This window comes from Sarcophilus harrisii, chromosome X, assembly GCF_902635505.1.
Source record: "Sarcophilus harrisii chromosome X, mSarHar1.11, whole genome shotgun sequence".
NCBI lineage: Eukaryota > Metazoa > Chordata > Mammalia > Dasyuromorphia > Dasyuridae > Sarcophilus > Sarcophilus harrisii.
In genome coordinates, this window is record NC_045432.1 from 52,793,934 (window position 1) to 52,816,947 (window position 23,014).

General features: G+C 44.6%; 1 protein-coding gene across 4 annotated transcripts in view; it reads left to right on the forward strand.

Moving 5' to 3' along the window:
• Window positions 1-577: 577 nt before the first annotated feature.
• The window catches only part of GABRE (gamma-aminobutyric acid type A receptor subunit epsilon), a 62,715-nt gene continuing 40,278 nt past the window's right edge, over window positions 578-23,014 (forward strand). The window contains exons 1-6 of one of the 4 annotated variants that reach the window (XM_031945248.1): window positions 667-727; window positions 3,542-3,816; window positions 3,981-4,111; window positions 4,352-4,459; window positions 5,829-5,977; window positions 6,584-6,651. In XM_031945248.1, coding sequence (XP_031801108.1) covers window positions 4,086-4,111; window positions 4,352-4,459; window positions 5,829-5,977; window positions 6,584-6,651 — 351 coding nt within the window. In that variant the 5' untranslated portion in view covers window positions 667-727; window positions 3,542-3,816; window positions 3,981-4,085. Of the gene's footprint in view, window positions 728-1,340; window positions 3,817-3,980; window positions 4,112-4,351; window positions 4,460-5,499; window positions 5,562-5,828; window positions 5,978-6,583; window positions 6,652-23,014 lie in introns of those variants that run through there. The other 3 variants (XM_031945247.1, XM_023506986.2, XM_031945249.1) reach the window with 3 other exon arrangements.

The window sequence follows — 23,014 nt, forward strand, 5'->3', positions numbered from 1 at the left end:
GCACTGCCTCAGCAACCGGTGGGGCTGCCGGTGGGAGCAGCGTCTGGCCGCACCTGTGTGCGCCGCGGGCCCGCGGGGAGCCAACTGCTGCCGCCGCTGCCCGAGGGCAGGCAGGGGGAGCACCGACCAGGGGCCTCGGGCTAGGGGCTTGCCCCACCGCTGGGAACTTGGCCTCTGGTGAGTGCGGCCCGGCCCCGGGGGGGGGGGGCGGCGGCGCCCGGGGGGAGAAGGGGGCCGCGGAGCCGCGGGGGGAACCCTCGGGCAGCCTGGAGCCTCCCAGTGGCTAGGCTCCCTTCGGAATTCGGCTTCGCCCTCTGGGGGCTGCTGCTGCCCTTTGGGGGGAGGGAAGCCACTTGCCTGGGTTTTCTGCCGCTTCCTCCCCTTAACTCAGGGGGCTCCCTCCCTGTCTCCAGCCTGACTCCCACTCCCCGCCTCCCCAAGCCCAGCCGCAGCTCCCTCGGACGCTAGTGATTTCCATTGGGTGAAGGAGGCAGGGGGAGGGAAGGAGGCGGGAAGGAGGAGGAGGAGGAGGAGGAGGGGAGGGGAGGGGAGGGGAAGGGAGAGGAGGTGGGGGGGAGAGTTGGGAGCCTTTCAAAACCCAAAGCTCACGCTGAGCCTCTCTCTCTGTGGACACTCCGCCTCAGAGACAGGGTCTGCCTCTGGTCTCCAAGATGTCTGGCAAACTTCTCCTGCTCTACCTGGCCATCTACCCGGCCCTCCAGATCAGGTGAGAGGATCGTCTTTTCGCTTCAGCCCCCAGCATCCCATCCCATTCCGCCCATCCGACCCCTTCCATGGAGGAGAGAGATATCTAAATGAAAAGCCAATCCTTCTCTCCTATCACCCCCCCCCCTCCATTCCCATCTCCCCTACACTGCTCCTGTTTGTCCCGAGTCCTTCTCCATTTCTCCTGGCACCTTAGTCCTGGAAGAGACCTTAAAAACCAATTTTCCTTTCATTTTGACCAATGAGGAAACTGAGTCCAGTCTCCCAGTTATCGCCTCCTTGCTTTCCTAATGAAGGGTCCGCCTGATGCCTGGGGGAGGGAAGCTGCGCGGGGCCCCAGCAAAATTCAGCTGGCACCAAGTAGCCTGCCCCCTTGGTTCTTTGAGAGCCCCCCAGCTTTGAAGGCAGGGGATTTGGACGAGGGGAGATCTGGGGAGCCGGGGAAAGACTTGTGCCGGAGCCAAGTCGGAGGAGTCGGGGGACCAGCCTCCCAGCTCCAAGAAGTCCAGAGCTGAGTTGGGAAGGGGATGCGGGAGGAAGAAGGGGATGCGGGAGGAAGAAGGGGATGCGGGAGGAAGAAGGGGATGCGGGAGGAAGAAGGGGATGCGGGAGGAAGAAGGGGATGCGGGAGGAAGAAGGGGATGCGGGAGGAAGAAGGGGAGTGCGGTAATGTCACCCGGCGCCGGCTCCCTCTCTGGCCGCCTGGCTTTTTCCTGCCTGCGTGGCCGGGGGACCTGACGGCCGGCCGCCCGGCCCCTCGCCCCGCCGTGCCTGCCCCCGTGCCCACCGGGGGGCCGCCTTTGGCTGGTCTCGGGCTCCCGTGCCATGTTCTTGGAGCCTCTCTCCCCAAGCCTCGGGCTGGGAGGGGGCAGGAATGTGCATCCTTTCTGCTTCCTCCAGCACAAACGGCGGCGCCCAGAATTCATTTCCACGCTCTCCAAGTGGGTGCACTGGCAGGGCTGCCTCGGGGTTCGCAGGCTTCCCTCCGAGTTAGGGGGGACCGGATTGACCCCGACAGCCCGCGTCCCTCCCTTTCAAAAGGGACAAAGACGGGCTCTGGGTGCAAGTGGCGGCCAAACTCTGCCGTATGCCCAGTCACTTGTCCTAAGCCTCAGTCTCTCTGGCCCGGACCCGACCCCCCGCGATGACTGGGGGGGGGAGGGGACGTGGGTCTCCGGGCCTGGGCTCCCCCTCCGGCTCCCCTGACCTTCCGGGAGGGAAAAGCGAGCCAGGTCTATTTGGCCACCCTCCCCCGGGCAGAGGCCCCCAAGTTGGAGAGCGTGTGGGGGCTGAGGCTCGGCCGCCACGGGACTCTGCGAGAGCCCCGAAGGGAGGCCGAGGTGTTCCCCACTCCGCCGGAGGCCGGCCGTCGGCCTGTTGCTCCCCAGCCTCCCTCCCTCGCACTTCCCCAGCGGCGCCCCCTCCTCCTCGGCCCTCCCCCTGACGTCCTCAGGGTGGGGCTGGCGGGTGCAGATGCAGGCTCGGAGCCAGGCCGGCCTTTTGCCTCCCCGAGGCTTTGCTGTAAACAGCTCCTCGAGTCCGGAGCACACGGATTTTCAAGTTTTTTCCCTACTATCCCTAGCCCCGCTAGTGAGCTTAATGGCCGGATCGGGAGAGAACATGTTGTCAGCAGATCATTACCCTCAGGGCTCCAGGGAAGTGGGATTTTACTGGCTGGAGCTAATTGGCAGAATAAGGCAACTTACTGCCCATCAAATCCCATTACCGATGCAGGCAGAGACTGGGCCGGGGACGGGACTGGGCCGGGGACTGGCAGGCTGGGGGCTCCTCGGGCTGCCACTGGTGCAGCAGGCTAGGCTGTGGCCCGGCAGCCCGGTTGCCCACTAAGAATCCTCTCGGCTCTGGGCTCACCGGCCCTCCCTCCCTGCCCTTGGCCCTCCCTCTGCAGTGCCTTAGCTCAGATTGATTTTTGTCCTGTCTGGCCCCGGGCCGGGCCGTTGGCTCCTCCGATGCCCGGCTTGGGCTTCTCTGGAGTGCCAGGTTTCAAAGCCCTGGAGAGACCCGGGGAGATTTTAGGGAGGAGACCCTTCCAAGCAGGGTGTGGAGAAGGCTCTGCCTCCCTCATCCCCAGTGCCATCTCTCTGGTTTGGGCCACCCAGCCCCGAATCTCTGATGGATCGGATAGAGCATTGCCCAAGAGCCCCAGAGAAGGAAAAGAGCCGGTGCCCGAGCTGCTGCCTGTGACCCTGGCCCCGGCCACCCTCCTGCTCTCGCATTCACCCTTTCCTCGGGCCGACGCTCACACTCCTTTCTGTGGGGGTGCCTGAGTGGGTTCCCACATATCTACTCAGCCTCCCGGGCCAGAGATCTGAGCTGGGAGGATTCCTCTCGGCCATCTCTAGAATACCGACTGACAGTCATTTTGGTGAGGGAGAACGTTCCTATTCTCTCCTAGAACACGGTATACCACTAGTGGGCATTCTCTCCACGATGGCAAAGGGGAGGGCCGGGGATATAGCAAAATTTGCTTTGAGGTCTGGTTCCTCACATCCTAGGTATCGTACCTCTTCTACCCGAGCTCAGAACACTACACCAATTTGGCTTCTCTGGCCAGCCTACTTTCTTCCCCCTGTCAGGGACGGGGAAACAGGTACTCTGAGCTCCGTTTGGTTTGCCATCCCTGAAATAGGTTGGGTTTGCAGAGTGGTTACCCCCAGCAGCTACTGATTTCCTCTTGCCAGTCTAGGCTTGCAGTTCTGCTATCTGCCACCAAATGGGTAGACCCACACCAATGACTGAGATCTCCAAGATAATGTACATGAGCTGGCTAATTACCGCTTTTTACTAATAAAAGAACAGGATGACTGAGAGAGCAGATCCCTCCAAGAGATGAGTGACACATACTTCCAAAGAGTCACAATCTTTCAGTGAGGGCATCCTAACAAAGGAGATCAAAAGCCTTACGAAGCCTCGGGAGATGGATCTCGTGAGTGGTTTTGAGCCCAAACCTTCATCCCCCGGTAACTGACCTGCTGCTGCTGAGCCGCCCTCGCGTTTTGCCGGGCTGGTCTGCCGACCGCAAGGAGCGTGGTCTGTGGCCAAGCCGGTAGACGAACCCTTCCCGGACGGGTAAGCTTAACTAGGGCTTCGTTGTGACAGATTAGCCTTCCTTTACCCAGGCTTACTTCCAAGCTACAATGAGATATTGGAAAAGGCCTTTAGTATCATAAAGATGAAGATTTCAACTAAAAAACTTTGAAAATTAAAAAAAACAATGAGTGTTCTTTCTATAGGAGGTTCTTCACAGCAACTGTTCCAACCCTCTTCATCTTTCTGCAAGCTCTCTCAACAAGGGACCTCTTCTCCTTTACTGAGAGAATAAATCAGCCATCTCCCAAATGGGGCTATCCCACCAAGGGTTGTGGTAAGACCCCAAGGGGTACATCGTTAACCGATCACAGAATGGGGAGATGGGTCACAACTCTATCCTATTGTGAAAGCCAGCGGGGAGGGGGGCTGATCTCCAACACAACCACACATTCCCACATCCTCCCTCAACACTTCTTCCCTCTTCTCTCTCCTTTTGCTATGAAACCTCCCATCCCATCCCTTTCTGAGCTGGTCATTGACCCATCAGAATAGCTAATATCGAATTTTTATCAAGGGCCCTGCCACATCAGCTGTACGCATGCCATGAGAAAACCCTTCCCTCAGATCACCTTGCTGGCTGGCGCGCTATGGGGACTCTGGTAACTGACCCAATCAGGACAGAGTAAGTTACATACAATGAGCAGTCCCACAAAGGGTGTGATCTGCAAAGATCTCTTTCCGTTCCTCCCTTCTCTAACCCCCTTCCAAATTCATCTCTATCCTGCAGCTCTTTAATCAGACTCCCAGTCTCTCTCCCTCTCCTCTAATTCATCTCCAAAACATCTGCTAAAACAATCTCCCTAAAACCCAAGTCTGATCCTATCACTCTCCTGCTTTAGGACCTTCTAGAGCTCCCTATTGCTTCTACATTAATATACAGTGTTCTTAGTTTGGCATTTGAAGATCATCAGAAATTAGTTTCAGCACTGTATACCTTTTCAGGATTCTTTCATCTTATTCCTCCTTATACAGTTGCCGATCTAGGCAAATTGCTGCTTTGGAAACTTTGGTGTTCCATAGCTTGCCTTTGTTTGACTGCTCTCCCTCTTTACTTCTCAGAAGCTGCTCAGAAGCCTTGGCAAGGCTCTCTTTGGTGCCACTTCCTGTGGGAAGTTTGCCATGGTTTCCTCTTATATCAGGGGTGGGAACCTTTTTTTCTGCCAAGGGCCATTCGGATATTTATAACATCATTTGCGGCCATTCAAAACGACCGACTAGAAGAATTCAAGCGCTGGGAGGTCATTGTACCTAACTTTGTGTTCATCACTGCCCACAGTTGCCTCATCCAATGATTTCGAGGCCCAGATGTTTCCCAGCCCTGCCTTACAAGCTAGATTCCCCCCTGAGGGAAGAGAATAGTATCCAGCCAGTTACTTGCACATAGTAGTAGCTCCTAAATGCTCATTGGATTCTTATAAATTATCAGTGGACTAAATCTCATCTTAGGGTTTTTCTTCCTAGAGGCCCGGAGAAAGGCTGTGCTCACCTGCATCTACTGAATATTTGCCTTTACCTTGATTCCTTTTTCTCCCGAGTCCTTTCGTCTTGTTTAGAGGGAGGCAAGACCTTAAAGGCCTCCTTCTCAGCAAGAACACTGAATCCCCAGGGTATCTGCTCCTTTGGCAGTCATTAAAGCCTGGCTGGTCTAAGCCCCTCCTATGATTCAGTGGAAAGTGTGGGACAGCCTCATGGTTCAAACTTAGAAGACAGACAAGAAAGGGAAGGTGTGTGTGTCCAAAAGCATTACCTTTTTCTTTTGCCAGGGAGGCTCCTGCTTGCTCTTGCTACTAGGCCCTGATTTTGAAAGCCCAGCGCCGGGGTGAAAGTAGTTTTGCATACGATTGCTAGAAACTACCTTGGGAAGGGAAGGGAGAGTGGACTTTAACTGGGGGATTTGGGGCTAAAGAAAGGTGATCTTTCTGGGGAGGGGCATTTGGGAGAGAACTTTCAGGGAGGGGCCCTTAGACTCATTTGGTCTTTCTTGATCCTAGCTCCGACAGTGCCGAGGAATATGACTATGACTACCTTGGTGTCAACAAGACTTGGGTCCTGACTCCCAGGGCCCAAGAGACTGATGCCACCCAGATCTTGAATACCCTTCTGAAGGATTATGACAGCAAGCTGAGGCCTGACATTGGAAGTAAGTATCAGAGAACCTCCTGTCCTTTTCCCCTAGATCAGAGTAGAGGGAGAGATTGGGGAGAGAAAGAAAAACTTCCAAAATGGTGGCGCAAGCAGATCAGACAGCAGCACAGGAGAGTGAAAGAAAGAACTGGGTCTGAGTAATAAGGGCTCTGACCACCTGCATACAGAAGTCACCAGGACCTGATGGAGATCTTCTAGACCAAAAAGCCAGATTAAAATCCAGGCTGAGGACCACCTTCTACATGAAGCCTATCCCGATTTCCACTCCCATGCCCAGCTGCGAGTGTCTTCCCAAATCCTTCCCCCTGAATTGACCTCATATGTGTTATACAGACACTTGTCAGGGTACCAATTGACTTTCCTATTGGAATGAAAATTGATCGAAGATCGAGGAGACGCTTTTGTTTTTTTGCCTTTTTTGTCTTCAGTGCCTTAGATATAATAGGTGATTCTATTCAAGTCAATATGTTTTCTAACTTGAATATTGGAGGGACCAGTACAATGGCTTAAGTATACAAATGTGGTCTTCCTTCCGGCCATCTCCCCTTCTGACATTTACATTGCTAGCTTTTTACCTTCTTCTGTCTTGCTCCCCTTTCAGTCAAGCCTACGAACATTGATGTTGATATCTATGTGAACAGCATTGGGCCTGTTTCTGTCATCCAGATGGTAAGTACCAAAGGCACCAGCTGGGGGCTCCCTGGCCTGGCAAATCCTTGTTTGTAGAGCTTCTATGCTTGGAAACAAGCTTTGAGGTTACTTTGGTCTGCTCTTTGTATCTAGAACCACACCGGAAGTGTGTGTAGGGATTTTAACTAACTTCTACCACGTAACAATACCACACAAAGCAAAGTTACTGACCATTAATAGTCACTTATAAATAAACGTGAGGGTCTTTCTCAAGGGGGTGCTGGTAAATATTTAACAATCAGGTGTCCCCCAAAAAAGTGTACTCCAAGAAACACTTTTATGCTTATTCTGAATTGTTAACATTTTCTTCACTATTTTCTTAGTCTGGAAATTAACAAAATAAATCAAACTCTAATGTATAGAATTCGCCAATTTTGAGATGTAAATATTCACACGGAAAATTTCACAGTTGGCTCTCAGGAGCCTGTAGGAGCTGGTTCCAGCACACCCCTACTCCATTTATATTGCCCACTTCAAAAACTAGTCTAGACTCTCCACTAAAAACAATTCAATTCAGTTCAGCGCCTAATTATGTGAGCTACTGAGTGAAATACCAGAGATACAAAGAGAAGAACAGATGTGACTGTCAATGAGTCATCTTCTGAAATCAACCTGGAAACGGTACCTATGTTTTCATTGAGAAATTCTCTTGGTTTCTTTGGCTTTTGATCTTTCTTAAACTTCATTTTATTTTTATTGTTATTTTACATTTTCGCATCACCTTAATTTCTGAATATATTCCTCCCCCTCTCTTACCCAGCGAGATATCCTTTGTAACAAAGAGTGACAAAGAAAGTGGAAAAAAATCAGTTCGGTAAAACTAATCAACGCATTTAACCGCATATGCAATGTTGCATAGCCATAGTCTTCTATCTCTGCAAAGAAAGGAGGGAGAGAGGTATATATTCTCCTCTCTAAGTTAAGGGCACATATAGTCATTGTAATTACACAGCATTTGATTCCTATCTTTTTTTTGTTTTTGTTTTTGATTGGTTTTGTTTAGATTGTTGGAGTCATTGTTTGATATTGCTTTCCTGGTTCTCCTTACTTCACTCTGCATTGTTATTCAATGGGCACCTATACCATTTCTAGTTCTTTGAGCTGACATGAGTATTTTGGTACATAGGGTATTTTTGTTTTTGTCTTTGACCTCCTTTGTACATAACTAGCAGTGGAATCTCGGGATCAAAGGATATAGATATTTAAGTTGCTTTCTGAGATGGTTTGACCAATTTGCAGCTCTCTTGGTGTATTAACGTGCTGATTGTTTCATAGTCCCTCTAAGATTGGTCAGTTTTTTCTTTTGTCACCTTTGCTCATTTCCTTGATGTTAGGTGAAATCTCTGGGTGGTTTTGATCTGTACTCTTATAACTAATGATTTGGAGCCATCTTTCACGTGGGTGTTAAGGGTTGGCAATTATTTTGAGAAATATTTTTTTATATCCTTTGACTACTTTTGTATTAGAGAATGGTTTTTGGTCCATGTGTGTTTTATACATTTGGGTTTTTATGCATATAATTATATATAAACAAATATGCATGTATAATTATCTATCTAGTAAATGGTTTTGTATCCTGGATACCAAATGCTTATCAGAAAATTGGTCGCAAAGATTTACTCCCCAATAAACAACTTTCTTGCCCTAGTTGTCTTGATTTTATTTGTGTTTGAGCACTGCAACATCAAATAGTTGAAATTAGCTATTTTATCTTGGAGATGACTTCTATCCTTTGTTTGCTTAAGAACTCTTTCTCTAGCCATGGTTTTGAGATGTACTAAATTTTGTTCTCTTCTAATTTTATTTTTAATGATGTCAAGTCAACAAGCATTTATGTTCCTCTTCTAGTTTTTTTTTAATGATGTCAACAAGCATGTATGTGCCAAGCACTGTGCTAAGCACTGGGGATTCAAAAAAAGGCAATTAATATCCAGGTTGTACATTTATTTGAGGCTTATTGTGGTTAGATGCAGGTTTTGTCAAATGGAGTGTTTTTTCAAGTAATTTATGTTTGCCAGTTTATTGAACAGTGGATTATTAAATATGATTGTTTCTGGTTCTTTCTTATGTAACCTGTTCCATTGATTTGCTTTTCTATTTTTAACCATAACCAAATAGTTTTGATAATTACTGCTTTATAATATAATTTGAGGTCCAACAGTGTTAGTCCCCCTTTATTCTTACTTTTTTGGGCTATTATTTCCTGTGAGATTCTAGACATTTTGTTCCTCCAAATGAATTTTGCTATTATGTTCTCTAGCTTCATAAAGTACCCGCCTTTGCAGTTTGACTGATATGACATGAAACCTCTAAGTCAATTTACTATACCGGTACGGCCCAACCATGAGCAATTACTATCCGTCCAATTCGTCATTATTTATTTATAATATGTTCTTTAATTATATTTATATTTCTCTTTAATGTGTCTTGGCAGATTGACTTTTTGATAGATTGATATTTTATTCATTTTGTAACTATTTTGAATGGGACTTCCTTTTCTATCATCCTTTCTTATCTTTTAAGAATGTATACTGACACCTTGCCTAGAACTCTTACAAAGTCCTTTGGCCAAAAGCAAAATCATTCTGACCTGACCAGTCAGGATGCTGTTAGTAAGGGAAAAAAAAGAAGGCCCTTGAAAAGAAAGGTCATGGAACATAAGATTGAAGGCAGATTTAGAGCTCCAATGACCGTGAGAAGTAATCTAATAAAAGACCCTTATATGACAAGCAAAGAAAATGAGGTTAAGGGAATTGCCCCATGTCACCCAGATAGTAAATGGCAGAGCCAGGATTTGAACCTAGACATCCATCTCACTTTTTCCACTGCACCATACTGAAGGCCAAGGCCATCCAGGCTTTGGAGTTATTGACTATGCTCGAGGAATCTGTTCTAGAAACTTCTTGAGATTAATAATTCCTCTTCCTGCCCAGCTAGATGGTTTGGTGGATATAGTGGCAGGTCTAGATTCAGGAAGACCTGACTTATTATTAGCTTATTAACTTGTTAGGTATGTGACCCAGGGCAAATCACTTAACATGTTTGCCTCAGTTTCCTCATCTGTAAAATGTGGATCATAATAGCACCTATCTCCCAGGGCTGTTGTGAGGATCAAAATGAGATTAATAATTGTAAAAGCAGTTAGCACAGGGCCTGACACATAGTGCTATATAAATATTAGCTTTTCTTATCACTGTTGGAAAGACCCTTAGAGATCATTAGTCCAAGCCTCTTGTTCTCAGAGAAGGGAAAGGATTTGATTTAGGACATTAGTAATAGACGCAGGAACTCGAATCCAAATCTCCTGGCTCCCAGAACTAGGCACCCTCCTTAAGCTGAGATTCTGGTCCAACTTGGGGGTGGCAGAGGGAGAAGTGAAGGAGAGAGGAACCTGGACCAGACCAGAGCCACGCAAAGCTGGAATAAGGATTAGGGCAGGAACCTGGTATTCTATAGGTCCCCCCATTGCTGTTTTTCCATAGCATCATGTCATGTTCTAATAATTGTACAGGGCTTAGTGCTCATGATGTAGTGTCAGGGCTGTTAGGGACCTTAGAGACTGAATCCATTCCCCTTCATTTTAACATGAGCAGTTGTCCAGCCACATTTCTTCTATCCTGCACTTATGTAATTGGTGCTTTGAACCCAAGTGTTGAATTTTACATTTGTCCCTCTTCTATCTCAGCTTCTTAGATTAGGGGAAGAGGCTTGCCTATAATCGCATGGTGGGTTCATGCCCAAGGCCCGCTGACTCAGAGTTAAGGACTCTTTCCACCACCCAGTACCACCATCTTAGACCGCTTTCCTCTGTACAGGTGTGGTAACTGGTATACTCAGTCTAGTCAGAGGGAAGATATAGTGCCTTCCCAGTTTCTAGGAGGATATTTTCTTTCTTTTTTTATTATAGCTTTTTATTGACAGAACATATGCATGGGTAATTTTCTAACATTGACCATTGCAAAAACTTCTGTTCCAACTTTTCCCCTCCTTCCTCCCACCCCCTCCCCCAGATGGCAGGTAGCGCCATACATGTTAAATATGTTAAAGTATATGGTAAATGCAATATATGTATACATATATATTTATACAGTTATCTTGTTGCACAAGAAAAATCGGATTTAGAAAGAAGGTACTGGGAAGAAAAACAAAAATGCAAGCAAACAATAACAGAAAGAGCGCAAAGGCTACGTTGTGGTCCACACTCGTTTCCCAGTGTTCTTTCACTGGGTGTAGCTGGTTCTGTTCATCACTGATCAATTGGAACTGATTTGGATCCTAGGAGGATATTTTCTAATTCTTTACTTAAGAGGCCCATTTAAGCCCTCTTAAAAATCTTTCTGGACCTCTTAGTTTTGTCATTTGTCAAATGAGGAGGTTGGATTAGATGTCTTCAAAGGCCTAATCTAACTCTGAACCAATGATCCTATCAATCAATCAATATTTATTGCCTATTGTGCGCCAGGCACCATGCTGAGCACTGAGGATACAAAAAGAGGCAAAAGTCAATCCTCATTCTCAAAGAGCTTACTATTTAATGGGGACACCACCTGCAAACAAATAATAACAAGGCAATCTATCCCATGGCCCATGGTCACCGACCATTTTGTATGCTGCCTGGTTTTCCAGGCCTTCTGGGAAGGAGTAAGTACTTCTAGATTTAACACTTCTTTCTCCATCCCCTCTTATACAAAGATCCTGGCCCAGCTCGGTAGAGGGAGTAGTGGTGAGGAAGCAAATGTTTAAGAGAGAGGGACATGGGCTAAGCCAGGGCCACACACGGCTAGGGTGAGGAAGAAGGCAGGAACTTGGTATTCTTTAGGCCCTTCCATTGCTGTCTGTGTTCATCGTGCCCAGTGAACATCAAAGCAAAGGGCACAGATTTGGAGGGGAAAATATGTTATAAGAAGGTACCCTGGGTGTGAGCAGAAAGGGGCAGGGAATTTGCATATGGGGATGCATCTAAGAAGATGAGGCTTTTTTTTTTAATTTAAAAATCTGCCAATTCACCAAAGCTGGCTCCTCCCTGGTCACTGGCTCCTTGTATTTGTCCAGCTACTTGAACTCCATAGTCTCTAGGAGCTCCCCTAGACTCTTGCCCCTACATTTACTATTCTCTAGAGCTAGCTCTGGCACTGAGACTATCCCCTTCTGCTCCCTTTGATTTAATTGATGCCAGTAGTAGTGTGAACAGGGGAAGGGGGAAGGGAACAAGGCAAAGGAACGAGCATTTGTATAGGACCTACTACGCGCCGGGCACTTTGCTTAGTGCTTTTAACAAATTTCATCTCATTTGATCCTCACAATACTCCATGAGGTAGGTGCTATTGTTATCCCCACTTGACAGATGAGGAAACTGAGGTAAACAAAGATTAAGTGGCTTGCCCAGGGTCACATAGTTAATAAGTATCTGGGACCGGATTTAAACTTGGGTCTTCCTGACTCTTAGCCCAGCACTCTATTTATTGATTTTGCCTCTCAACTTCCCTTTGGACAGCTAGGAGATGTGGGGAGCAGGCAATGTGGAGGTAATGGGACTATATCTCCTCTAAATCTCGGGGTACACACATGCTGTATCTTTGTATGTGTGTGAGGGGGATGGTGAGTCTGAAGAAACACTAAGAATCAGGGAGGGGAATAACTTGAAGGCCTATCTTCTTGCCTATCATGTTATTAAAAGGGATGCTACTCCTTAATCATCTCTGGGTCCATCACGGTGCCTAGCACAGGGTGTTGCCTATAGCAAGTGTTTAGTGAATATCTGTTGGACGGATAAGTGGATGGATAGATTATTAAAAGGAATGTTTTACGAACATTAAGAAGGAAAAATGGTGATTACACAAAGCCAGCATGGCAGCTTCATCAAGAGCAGGTCCTGCCAGACTAACCTCATTTCCTTTTTTGATAAAGTGACTAGATTGGGATCGGGAGAATGGCACAGATATAATATCCCTCAATTTCAGTGTGACATTTGACAAAGTCTTCTGCAATAGCCTTGTCGACAAGGGGGAGAGAACATATGATGATATAGACTTTAAAGCTGAGTGACCTTAATGAACGTCTGGTAAAACTACTACTGTGTTTTACAGATGAGGCCCTGAGGTGAAATGATTTGCTGAAGGTTCTACAGGTATTAAGTAGCACAGTTCGAATTTAAGCTGGGGTACTCTGACTCCAGATACAATGCCTTTTCCTGCTATACTGGATGGTGATATAGTTAGGCGTTGGAAAAACCCATCAGAGAGTTGGAACCAAAGTGCGATGATCTGGCGCGGGATCTTTTTGTGGTCCTGTTCCATTAACCAGTTTTTAATCAATGACTTGGACGAAAGCAGAGGTGACACCCTTATCACATTTTCAGGTGATGGGGAGCTGGGAGGGATTGTTAGTGCACTGAACTGGTATCCAAATAGATCTTGACTGGCTAAATCGATGGACCGAGTCTAAGAAGATACAATTTAATAGATAAAATTTAAAATCCTATATGGGCTCAAAGCATTAATTTCACAAGTATAAGATGGAAGAGATGTCAGTAGATAATAATTCATATTGAGAAGCAGAATGGTAGAGTGGAAAAGAAGACCTGGATTCAAATCATGGTTTTGCCATTTATCACCTTTGAGATTCTAGGCCATTTTCTTCACCTCTTTTGACTTAGTTACCTTTCCTTTTTTTCTTTCTTAAAGCTTTTTAATTTTCAAAACCTATGCATGGATAATTCTTCAACATTAACCCTTGCAAAACCTTGTGTTCCAATTCCCCCTCCCCTTCCCCTATCCCTTCCCCTAGATGACAAGTAGTCCAATATATGTTAACTTAATTACCTTTACTATAAAATAAGGGGGTTTGATGACCTAGATGATTCCTATGGTTCCTTCCAACACTAAATCTGAGATCTTGATGAATTGTCCTCTTACCACTTTCTTTTTTTTTTTTATTTAATAGCCTTTTATTTACAGGATATATACATGGGTAACTTTACAGCATTAACAATTGCCAAACCTCTTGTTCCAATTTTTCACCTCTTTACCCCCCCCTCCCCTAAATGGCAGGATGACCAGTAGATGTTAAATATATTAAAATATAACTTAGATACACAATAAGTATACATGACCAAAACATTATTTTGCTGTACAAAAAGAATCAGACTCTGAATTATTGTACAATTAGCTTGTGAAGGAAATCAAAAATGCAGGTGTGCATAAATATAGGGATTGGGAATTCAATGTAATGGTTTTTAGTCATCTCCCAGAGTTCTTTTTCTGGGTATAGCTAGTTCAGTTCATTACTGCTCCATTAGAAATGATTTGGTTGATCTCGTTGCTGAGGATGGCCTGATCCATCAGAACTGGTCATCATCTAGTATTGTTGTTGAAGTATATAATGATCTCCTGGTCCTGCTCATTTCACTCAGCATCAGTTCGTGTAAGTCTCTCCAGGCCTTTCTGAAATCATCCTGTTGGTCATTTCTTACAGAACAGTAATATTCCATAATTTTCATATACCACAATTTATTCAGCCATTCTCCAACTGATGGACATCCATTCAGTTTCCAGTTTCTAGCCACTACAAAAAGGGCTGCCACAAACATTCGTGCACATACAGGTCCCTTTCCCTTCTTTATAATCTCTTTGGGATATAATCCCAGTAGTAACACTGCTGGATCAAAGGGTATGCACAGTTTGATAACTTTTTGAGCATAGTTCCAAACTACTCTCCAAAATGGTTGGATTCGTTCACAACTCCACCAACAATGAATCAATGTCCCAGTTTTCCCACATCCCCTCCAACAATCATCATTATTTTTTCCTGTCATCTTAGCCAATCTGACAGGTGTGTAGTGGTATCTTAGAGTTGTTTTAATTTGCATTTCTCTGATTAATAATGACTTGGAGCATCTTTTCATATGACTAGAAATAGTTTCAATTTCTTCATCTGAGAATTGTCTGTTCATATCCTTTGACCATTTTTCAATTAGAGAATGGCTTGATTTTTTATAAATTAGAGTTAATTCTCTATATATTTTGGAAATGAGGCCTTTATCAGAACCTTTGACTGTAAAAATATTTTCCCAGTTTATTGCTTCCCTTCTAATCCTCTTACCACTTTCCCTCAATCCCTTAAGTCCAGAGACAGGCCCGCTCAAGCTTCCATGTACTTGCTGAATTAGCACATTCCATGGGTGGTAGAATGGGGATGTCTATTTTAAAATAATGATAACAACTAACATTAATATAGCACTTACTATGTGCTAGGCACTGTGTTGAGCACTTACAACAACTCTGGAAGGCAGGGGCTACTATTGTTGATCCATATTCAAAAGACTGGATATTTTGAGGGATGACAACCACGACATGGCGGCCCTGAACCCAAATCCAGACTTAAGCTGTAGTGAGAGATACAGTGACCAGAATGAAGGAGGTTACAATGTACCCTGAGCTGACCACATCTAGAGATTTATGTTGGGTCCTTAGGGCCATGTTTTAGGAAACAAATGGACAAGTTGAAACATGTCCAGATGAAAATGCGCAGACTATTACTTGGGCCGGAAACCACATCACAAGATGATCTGTTGAAGAAATTGGAGATGTTCAGCCTGGAAGAGATGAGACTGGGCAAGGGGTGTGGGTGGGGAGGCAGCAGGGAGAGACATGATTGCTGTTTTTCAGCATTCTAAAGGCTATTGTCATGTGAGGTTGGCACAGTAGGTAGAACTAGGAGAATTGGACAGATGCTGTAGAGAGGCTTGTTGTAATGCCACATAAGGGGGAAAAAGTATTCATTAGTTTTACAAAAGTTGTCCCAGAACGTAGTGAATTCCCCATCTTTGGAGGTCTTCAATCAGTTTAGTTGATCATCCCCTCACTTTTTGTCCTTTTGTAGCTATGAGTTGGTGTAGATAAGAGGTGCCAAACTCATAGCCTGGAGCTGTATTCTTCCTACTAGGCCTGCAGAACTCCTGAGGCCTAAACCAGGCTAAAATGTAGTTGGGAAAGGGCAGCTAGATGGTGCAGGGGATAGAGCACGGGCCCTGAAGTCAGGAGAAGCTAAGCGTTCAAATCCGGTCTCAGACACTTAACACTCATTATCTGTGTGACCCTGGGCAATTGTTTCACCAAAAAATGAAATTTAATTGGGAAATTTTTGACAAAATAAACAAAAATGCAATGCAACATGGAAAACCATAAATGAGCATTATCTAAGTCAACACGCAGCCCTCGGGGATCCTTTTCTATTCAAGTATGACCCCATGATTGTAAATGGCCTCTGAGGTCCTTCTGGAATTCTCCAGTTCTATGGCTGAATGAGTAAATTATCATTTCATTCTCCATGTTCCTTGGGGATCAGGATATGCTGGTCGGTCCCTCCAACTTGGCAGGAGAGAATCTCCAAGCCTGGGTTAGTACAGAAGTAGAGGGCGGGAGAAATTCTGTGTGCACCTCTGGGTTCCTGCCTTTGGGATTTTGGTATCATTGGCAAATGTGTGATGACATCATAGAAATTTAGAACCAGAAGGAACTCGGTAATGATGTGGCCAACTCTCTCCTTTTATAAATCAGTAACCTGAGGTCCAGAGAGGGGAAGGGGACTTATATTCAAGACCACACTGCCACTTAGCTGAAGAGCTGGCACTGGAGCCCAGCTACCCCGAGCCCATCCAAAATAGGGATAATGACCAGTGTGGGGATGAGCACAGTGATGGGGGCTGGGGAGTGGTTAAGGGAGGTGCCGGCCTCTGTTGGAAGGATGCGGAAGCCCTTCACGACCAGACAGGGAGTGGCCACTAGGTTCAGCTAAGCCGGCTGCCTCGGTATCTTCTGGTTTTGAAGAGCTCTCACGGCTTCCCAGCAATATATGGCATCCCGGCTGGCATGAACACCACACAATCATAGGCTTTCAGATAGCAGAATTAGGGCTGGAGAGCCATACAGACAGCTCTCCTGCTGGACCTTCAGGTGATAAATCATGCCAGGATGGGAAACTCATTTCGCTTCCCTTAAAAAATGAAAAGAAGATGTGATTTAAAATCTCTTTCTTAGGAGCTAGGCACCGGATCCCTATCATCCATCATCCAAATTGAACTATATTAGTTAAGAGCTGTTCGAAGGGAGACGAGCCGCAAATGCGGATTGTTACACAATACCAGAACAACTGCCACCTAAGTGGCTCTTTTTTTTTCATACTTGCCCTGTTAATTGTGTTTTGTCCTTGGAGTTGTTTTCTGTAGTAAGGTAGACCTCCTCCACATAAAACTTCCGAGTTGAGATCCCTCTCCAGAAACCATCTCTGTTGCCAGATTCATGGAGGCAAGGCAGTTGAGCTCAGGGAGCAGAAAGACAGCTATTTCTGCCAGTGGCCCAAATGGGTCTGCCAGTTTCTCTCATTTTGATGCTTCCTACAGGCTTCAGGTAGAAGCAGAGAGAGAGCCCAGGCCTCTGAGGCTTTATATTGTGGCTGCAAAGCTGAGCGTTTGTGGCAACAAGAGAGAAAACAAGATAGCTGGGGGATTTCTATGGAGTTTCTGGTTAACTAAGGGGTTCATCACTGTGTGTGTCTGTGCTCCTGTTCTTCTGTGTCCTGTGTACCCCCTGTTCTGTGCTATGCAGTGCTATGAGCCGACTGAGGTCTTGGGCACAGGATTCATCAAAAGACTGGGTGATAATAAGCCGGTCTAAAGCTCAGAGCTAGGTTCATCCTCAGTAGTACTTTTCGAGCCCTTCCCTATTCTCTCTGACACAATTGTATTAAAGGTCTTGGGATCCAGACAGCTCAAGTTAATGATATCCCCTTTCCTTTGGCTAACATCCACCTAGCAAGAAGTAACCTTCACCCCATCTCACCTGTAGGAACTGCTTTCTCAAGGTCATGTCCAGTTGGCTTTAAGGGAGATACCCAGATACTCTGCTCCTTTCAGCCTGGCTCACCCAGTTACTTTGATCATAGAATGCTATTTTGGGATAGATACCTATTTTCAGTATCTTCTGGGATAGCTATGCTAAGAATACAGAAGGCAGACTCCTTTTTTTCCGCCAGAAAACCTTAAGGTTCAAAGAAATTTTGAGTGGTCAGCTAGAGCTATCCTCTTGCCTCCAGGCAGGAATGATCCTTAACTACCTCTGAAAAAATGAAAGACAGTGATGCTGTGGCAAAGCCAACTGGAAAAGGCATCAAAAAGCCTTTCTCTGAGACTTTTTCTCCATGTAAATATGGTTGGGTCTATTTACTTCTCTGAGACGCATTTCCTCATCCATAAATTAGGGCCAATGACATCTGTACTAACTCCTTTGCAGAGGGGCAGCTAGGTGGCACAGTGAATAAAGCACCAGCCCTGGACTAAGGTTCAAATTTTCCCTTGGACACTTCCCAACTGTCACAAAGCCTGGATTTCATTGGAAATGCTTCTGAGGTTTGAATCATGTTTAATCGAGGTCTTGGGTACCATTTTAAATGAGGTACCTGCACCTGGGCCTTATAGCCCTGTGAGTCAGCTAAGTGATGCTAGAGATGTAAGCCGTGAAAGATGCGTCCTTTTGTTGTCAGGCCCAGGTAGAAATTGTCACGGCACAGACCTTATATGGATAGTTGTCATCTCAGCAAAGGAGGCAGGACAGTTGGGCTATGAGAACGAGAAGACAGCAACTGCTGCCAGTAGCCATAACTAGGGGACAGCATCTTCTTTCCTCGGGCTACCTAGAGGTTACACGGCAAATCAGCCCAAACCTCTTGGTTAGGGCATCACAGACACACAGTGGTTTAGGTCCGATCTGATTGCTTTAGAGGATAAAACCCAGCTGCCAGAGCTCCCCATGACAGAGGGCTAGGCCCAAATGGCCACCAATAGTTCAGTACTTAGGAGTCTGCCTCTGTTCTCAACTTTTTCTATGGAAGGGGTCATAGGACCATGAAAGGAATCCAGAGACAGCAGGGTGAAGGGGCTGGTTCTTATTTCCATGCATACCTAACAGGGGCCAGCAAGGGCATCTGGGAAAAACCCAAACTGAGAACACTGAGGGGCATTTAGCTGGGCCTTTCTCTGTCCCTCCAGTGCTTAGTACAGAACCTGGGTGCTTAATAAATGACTGTTTCCTCAAAGTCACTTTTCTTTCTTTAAAAAAAATGCTATTTCTTTTTTTCTAATGACGTATAAAGACAATTTTTAACATTCACATTTATGAAATTTTGAGTTCGAAATTTTCTCCCTCCTTCCCAAACACTACTCCTCCTTAAGACAGTAAACAATGTGATAGCGGTTTTATACATGAATTCACTTTTCTAGAGAAGCCTTTCCATAAGTTTCAAATCCATCTAATGGAACTATCATGTAGGTTTCACTTCTCCATCTTTTCTACAAGATAACACAAGGTGCTTTATCAAATGTTTTGACATCAAGGAACTTTAATCAAAAGGAGCCAAAACATATCACGTTGAGAAATCCGACCTCATTTCCTCAGATTGGAATAGGTATGGCTAAGTAAAGGGAGTGAGGTTGTGAACGCTTCTAAATGCCTACAGAAATAGGGAAATAAACAGGCCTAGAGGGAACAAACATCTAGTCTGAAGACAATCCCAATCCTCTATTTTCTGGGGCTCAGGAAGATTGGATCTGAACTCTACTCTGGGGTTACTTTTGAAAAGCTCAAACTTGTTTCTTTTTCCTTTTCACCAAGACATTTCACCTGATATTTGAAGGAAGGGGTGTCACCAGGGACATATCCTCCCCTGCTGATTCTGGCCATGTGCTGTTGGCGAGTAGGATCTGCCAGGGGATTCTGGCTGATGAGAGGAATGTGCTGCGGTAGAACGAGTCAAATCTTAGGCTCAAATCTCATTCTGCTGCTTCCTACCCTGGGCGAGCCGTTTCACCTCTCTGGGCCTCAGTTTCCCCATGTGTAAAATTAAGTGATTGGGAAATAGATGATATTTAAGATACCATTGCATTCTAAATCGACAACTCCATGTTTTTATGCATTTAACCGGATACCGAGTTTCTCAGTTGTACTCTGAGTGTTGACCCCTCCGACTCAGAAACTTAATCATTGTCCAGCCCACAAGAAACAATCCTCCCCTCCACAGCTATATCAGTTTACGTTTTAGCGGTCTGTTTTAAACAGCAACATGTGAGTATGTCTGAAACAATCAGTATTTTGTTAGCAAGCGATTATCGTCCCAGGAATTGCTGACAGTCCCGGCATGTCCAGTCGCGATAAGAAGTCTATAATGCCGCATCTAGCTGCAATAATTATTGTAGGGTGTACTCATTGAGCCAGTTCCTTAAAACAGAATTCCCAGGATTTCATCTGCTTCCATATAGATGTACATTCAGGGTCCCCTTGTCAAACCCACGGGGGGGAAAAATCGATCCATTCATTATCAGTTGATGTATAATTAACTTACAATTGTTATCTTGTTAAATAGAAATTAAATCCTTGTTTGAAACACTTTATAATTTAGAATCTAAACACAGCATGAATGTAGAATGAATGCCCTGCTGGCTGACTTAACAGTTCAAGTAACTAGGGAAAAAAGGTTTTTGGTTTCTAAGTTGGAGCTGACAGCAGCAGTCCAGTTCTGCCAGGCCCCTTCAGGAGCAATAAGGAGTCCCTTGATCCTGCAGGGAAAGCTCCTATATCGAGGAGGGGCAGAGGCCACGGGGCTCCTTTTGTCTTGTTCTACTAGCTATTGTAGTCCTAGGGTTCCACCTACCAGCACTGGGGGAGGTTTTATACTGCTCTGTCCCTCTCCTCGATTTTTCTTTGTCTGCCCACATCAATTTGCTTAATTCACCACTGAATTATGTCTGAGTGAGAGGCAGCCAACTTTCCTCCCTTAACAGGACTCTTCTGGCCATGTAGGGAGTGGATATTAGCATGGCGCTTTTGTTGTACTCAGATTAGCTCAGGGATTTTGCAGAGGACAAAGTGCTTTAGCTTTTAAAAGGGATGTTGGTACACATGTGGGTGGGTTGACATTTGCATCAAAATAAAATATTTGCATTATATTATATATTTAACTCCTCAGACCTGATTTAAATTCATATTTAAATTGTTCTCTAAGATTTACAAAGTTCTTTCCTCACAGCAGTTCTGTGAATCAAACAATGCAAGTATCATTAACCCCATAATACAGATAGCAAAGGAAGGATCAGAGAAGCTAATAATAATAGGTTGTAGTTATTGGAACTTTAAAAAAATTGATTGTCTTTTTTTTTTTTTTTTTTTTACTATGACATCAATTTCCAAATCCCTTTCCTCTCCTTTACCTAACAGGCCCTTACCTTCTAAGAAAGATTTTGTTTTGAAGTTCAGAAAAATCTATGGATAGGTCCATAGCATCTGACAGCATATGCAACATTTGATTTGTATTACTTCCCCCAACCCTTCATCTGTCTTCAAGGCCAAGATTCAGTATCATTTTAATATTCTTTCAGTTTACACTGTCAACGTGTTATATGTTGTTTTCTTAGTTCTACTTCATCCTGCATTAGTTATTTTAAGTCTTCCTATGTTTTTCTGAATTATTTATATTTATCATTTCTTCCGGGATCACAATTTGTTTAGCCAGTCTCCAATCTGTTGACATTTACCACATTTCCCATTATTTTCCCTCTCACACACAGTTGCTATAATTAATATGGCGTAAATGGAACCATTCTATTTGTCTCCCACCTCCCTGGGGTCATTGGGATACTTGGGTAAAAGGGTATGGACATTTCAGTCACTTCTTTAACAGAATTTGAAGTTGCTTTCCAGAATGGTTGGATTAATCCACAGTTCCATCAATAATATATTATTTTGCCTTTCTTTCTACAACCCTTTCAACACTGGCCCTTTCTCTCTTTTGTCATATTTGTTGATTTGCTGGGTTTGCATTGAAACATCAGTTTTATTTTGATTTGTATCTCTTCTATTAGTGGATTGGAATATTTTTCATATGGCTGTTAAAAGTTTGAAAATCTTTTGATTACTGTTTATTCATATCCTTTCACCATTTATCTATTGAAGGAGTGGCTCTTGGGCTTATATATTTATGTAAATTCCTTAATTATCTTGTATCTCAGAACCTTTATCAGAGATCTTTGATGCAAAGACTTTCCTTAATCAAAAGCTGCATTGATTTTGTCTGTATAAGAGTATTATCACTTCCAATAATAAATACTGTCTAGTTTATTCTAATTCTTGTTTGTTTAGGAATTCTCGCTCTAGTCACAATTATGAAAAAAGTCATCTCCATCCATTTGCCCTAGTTTGTGAAAAATGATCTGGATGTATAAATATCATATATATGTATTGTGTACATTTGGGACAATATGGTATATAATATATAGAGTAATGATACAGATCAAAACTTTTTTTTTGGGCCAAATTGCTTTCTAATTTTCCAGTTATTCATGTCAAATTGGGAATCCTTAGTCCTTGATGTTCTTAGGGTTGTAGCCCTGGGATTCCATATGATTTGATTCTTTCTGATTCTTGCTTTTGTAGTCCGTTTCACTCAAAGCAGCTCCATGTTGTTGCTGGGAATGGAGTCAGATGAGGATCAAATGAATTAACAGATGCACAGCACTTTGCAAACCTCAGCTTTAGAAATGTCATTGATATTATTTGTACTATCGATGTTACTTTTATTTGACCGGTACCAAAGTGTTTTCAGCATTACTTTGTAATTTTTATAGTCTGAGGTCTAAAAGTGCTATTCCTCCTTCGTTCCTATTGTTTTTCTCATTCTTTCTTTTGAAATTCTAGACCTTTTTGGCCCTTCAGATAAATTTTGATATTCTTTTGTCAAGCTTCATGAATGTAGAGCTTCTCAAAAAGTTTTAAATTCGCTCATAATTCATCCTTATAGCAATCCTTCAAAAAAAGGGTTATTATTATTATCCCCATTTGATAGAGGAAGAAATCAAGGCTCCTGAAAGAAAAGCAGTAAGTGCCTGAGGCCAGATCCAAATTCAGATCTTTCTTGCTTTAAGCTCAGCCCTCCTCCATCTACTACAGCAAAAGGTTCCTTGGACTACTAATTATCAGGCTCTGGACTGGAACTCAGATCTGGATGCCCATATTCCAGGGACCTAATCGGAGAGTATGGTTCCAGGAAACTTGTCTGACACTGAAACTCACAAGGAAACCTGGGTTCTAGTTTAATCTCTGTCACCATTTGACCTTGTTTAAAGCCACCTTCCCCACTCTGGGTCTACATGACTTAGGGGGTGAGGTGGAGAAGAGTCTGGCTCCTCTCAAAGGCCAGCCTAGCCTCTGACAGTCTTGGAGTCCAAGTTTTAGGGCTTTAGGCATTTGCTCCTCAAATTGTTTCCTGGCCTTTGGACGCCTGCTGTTTGTTTTATCTT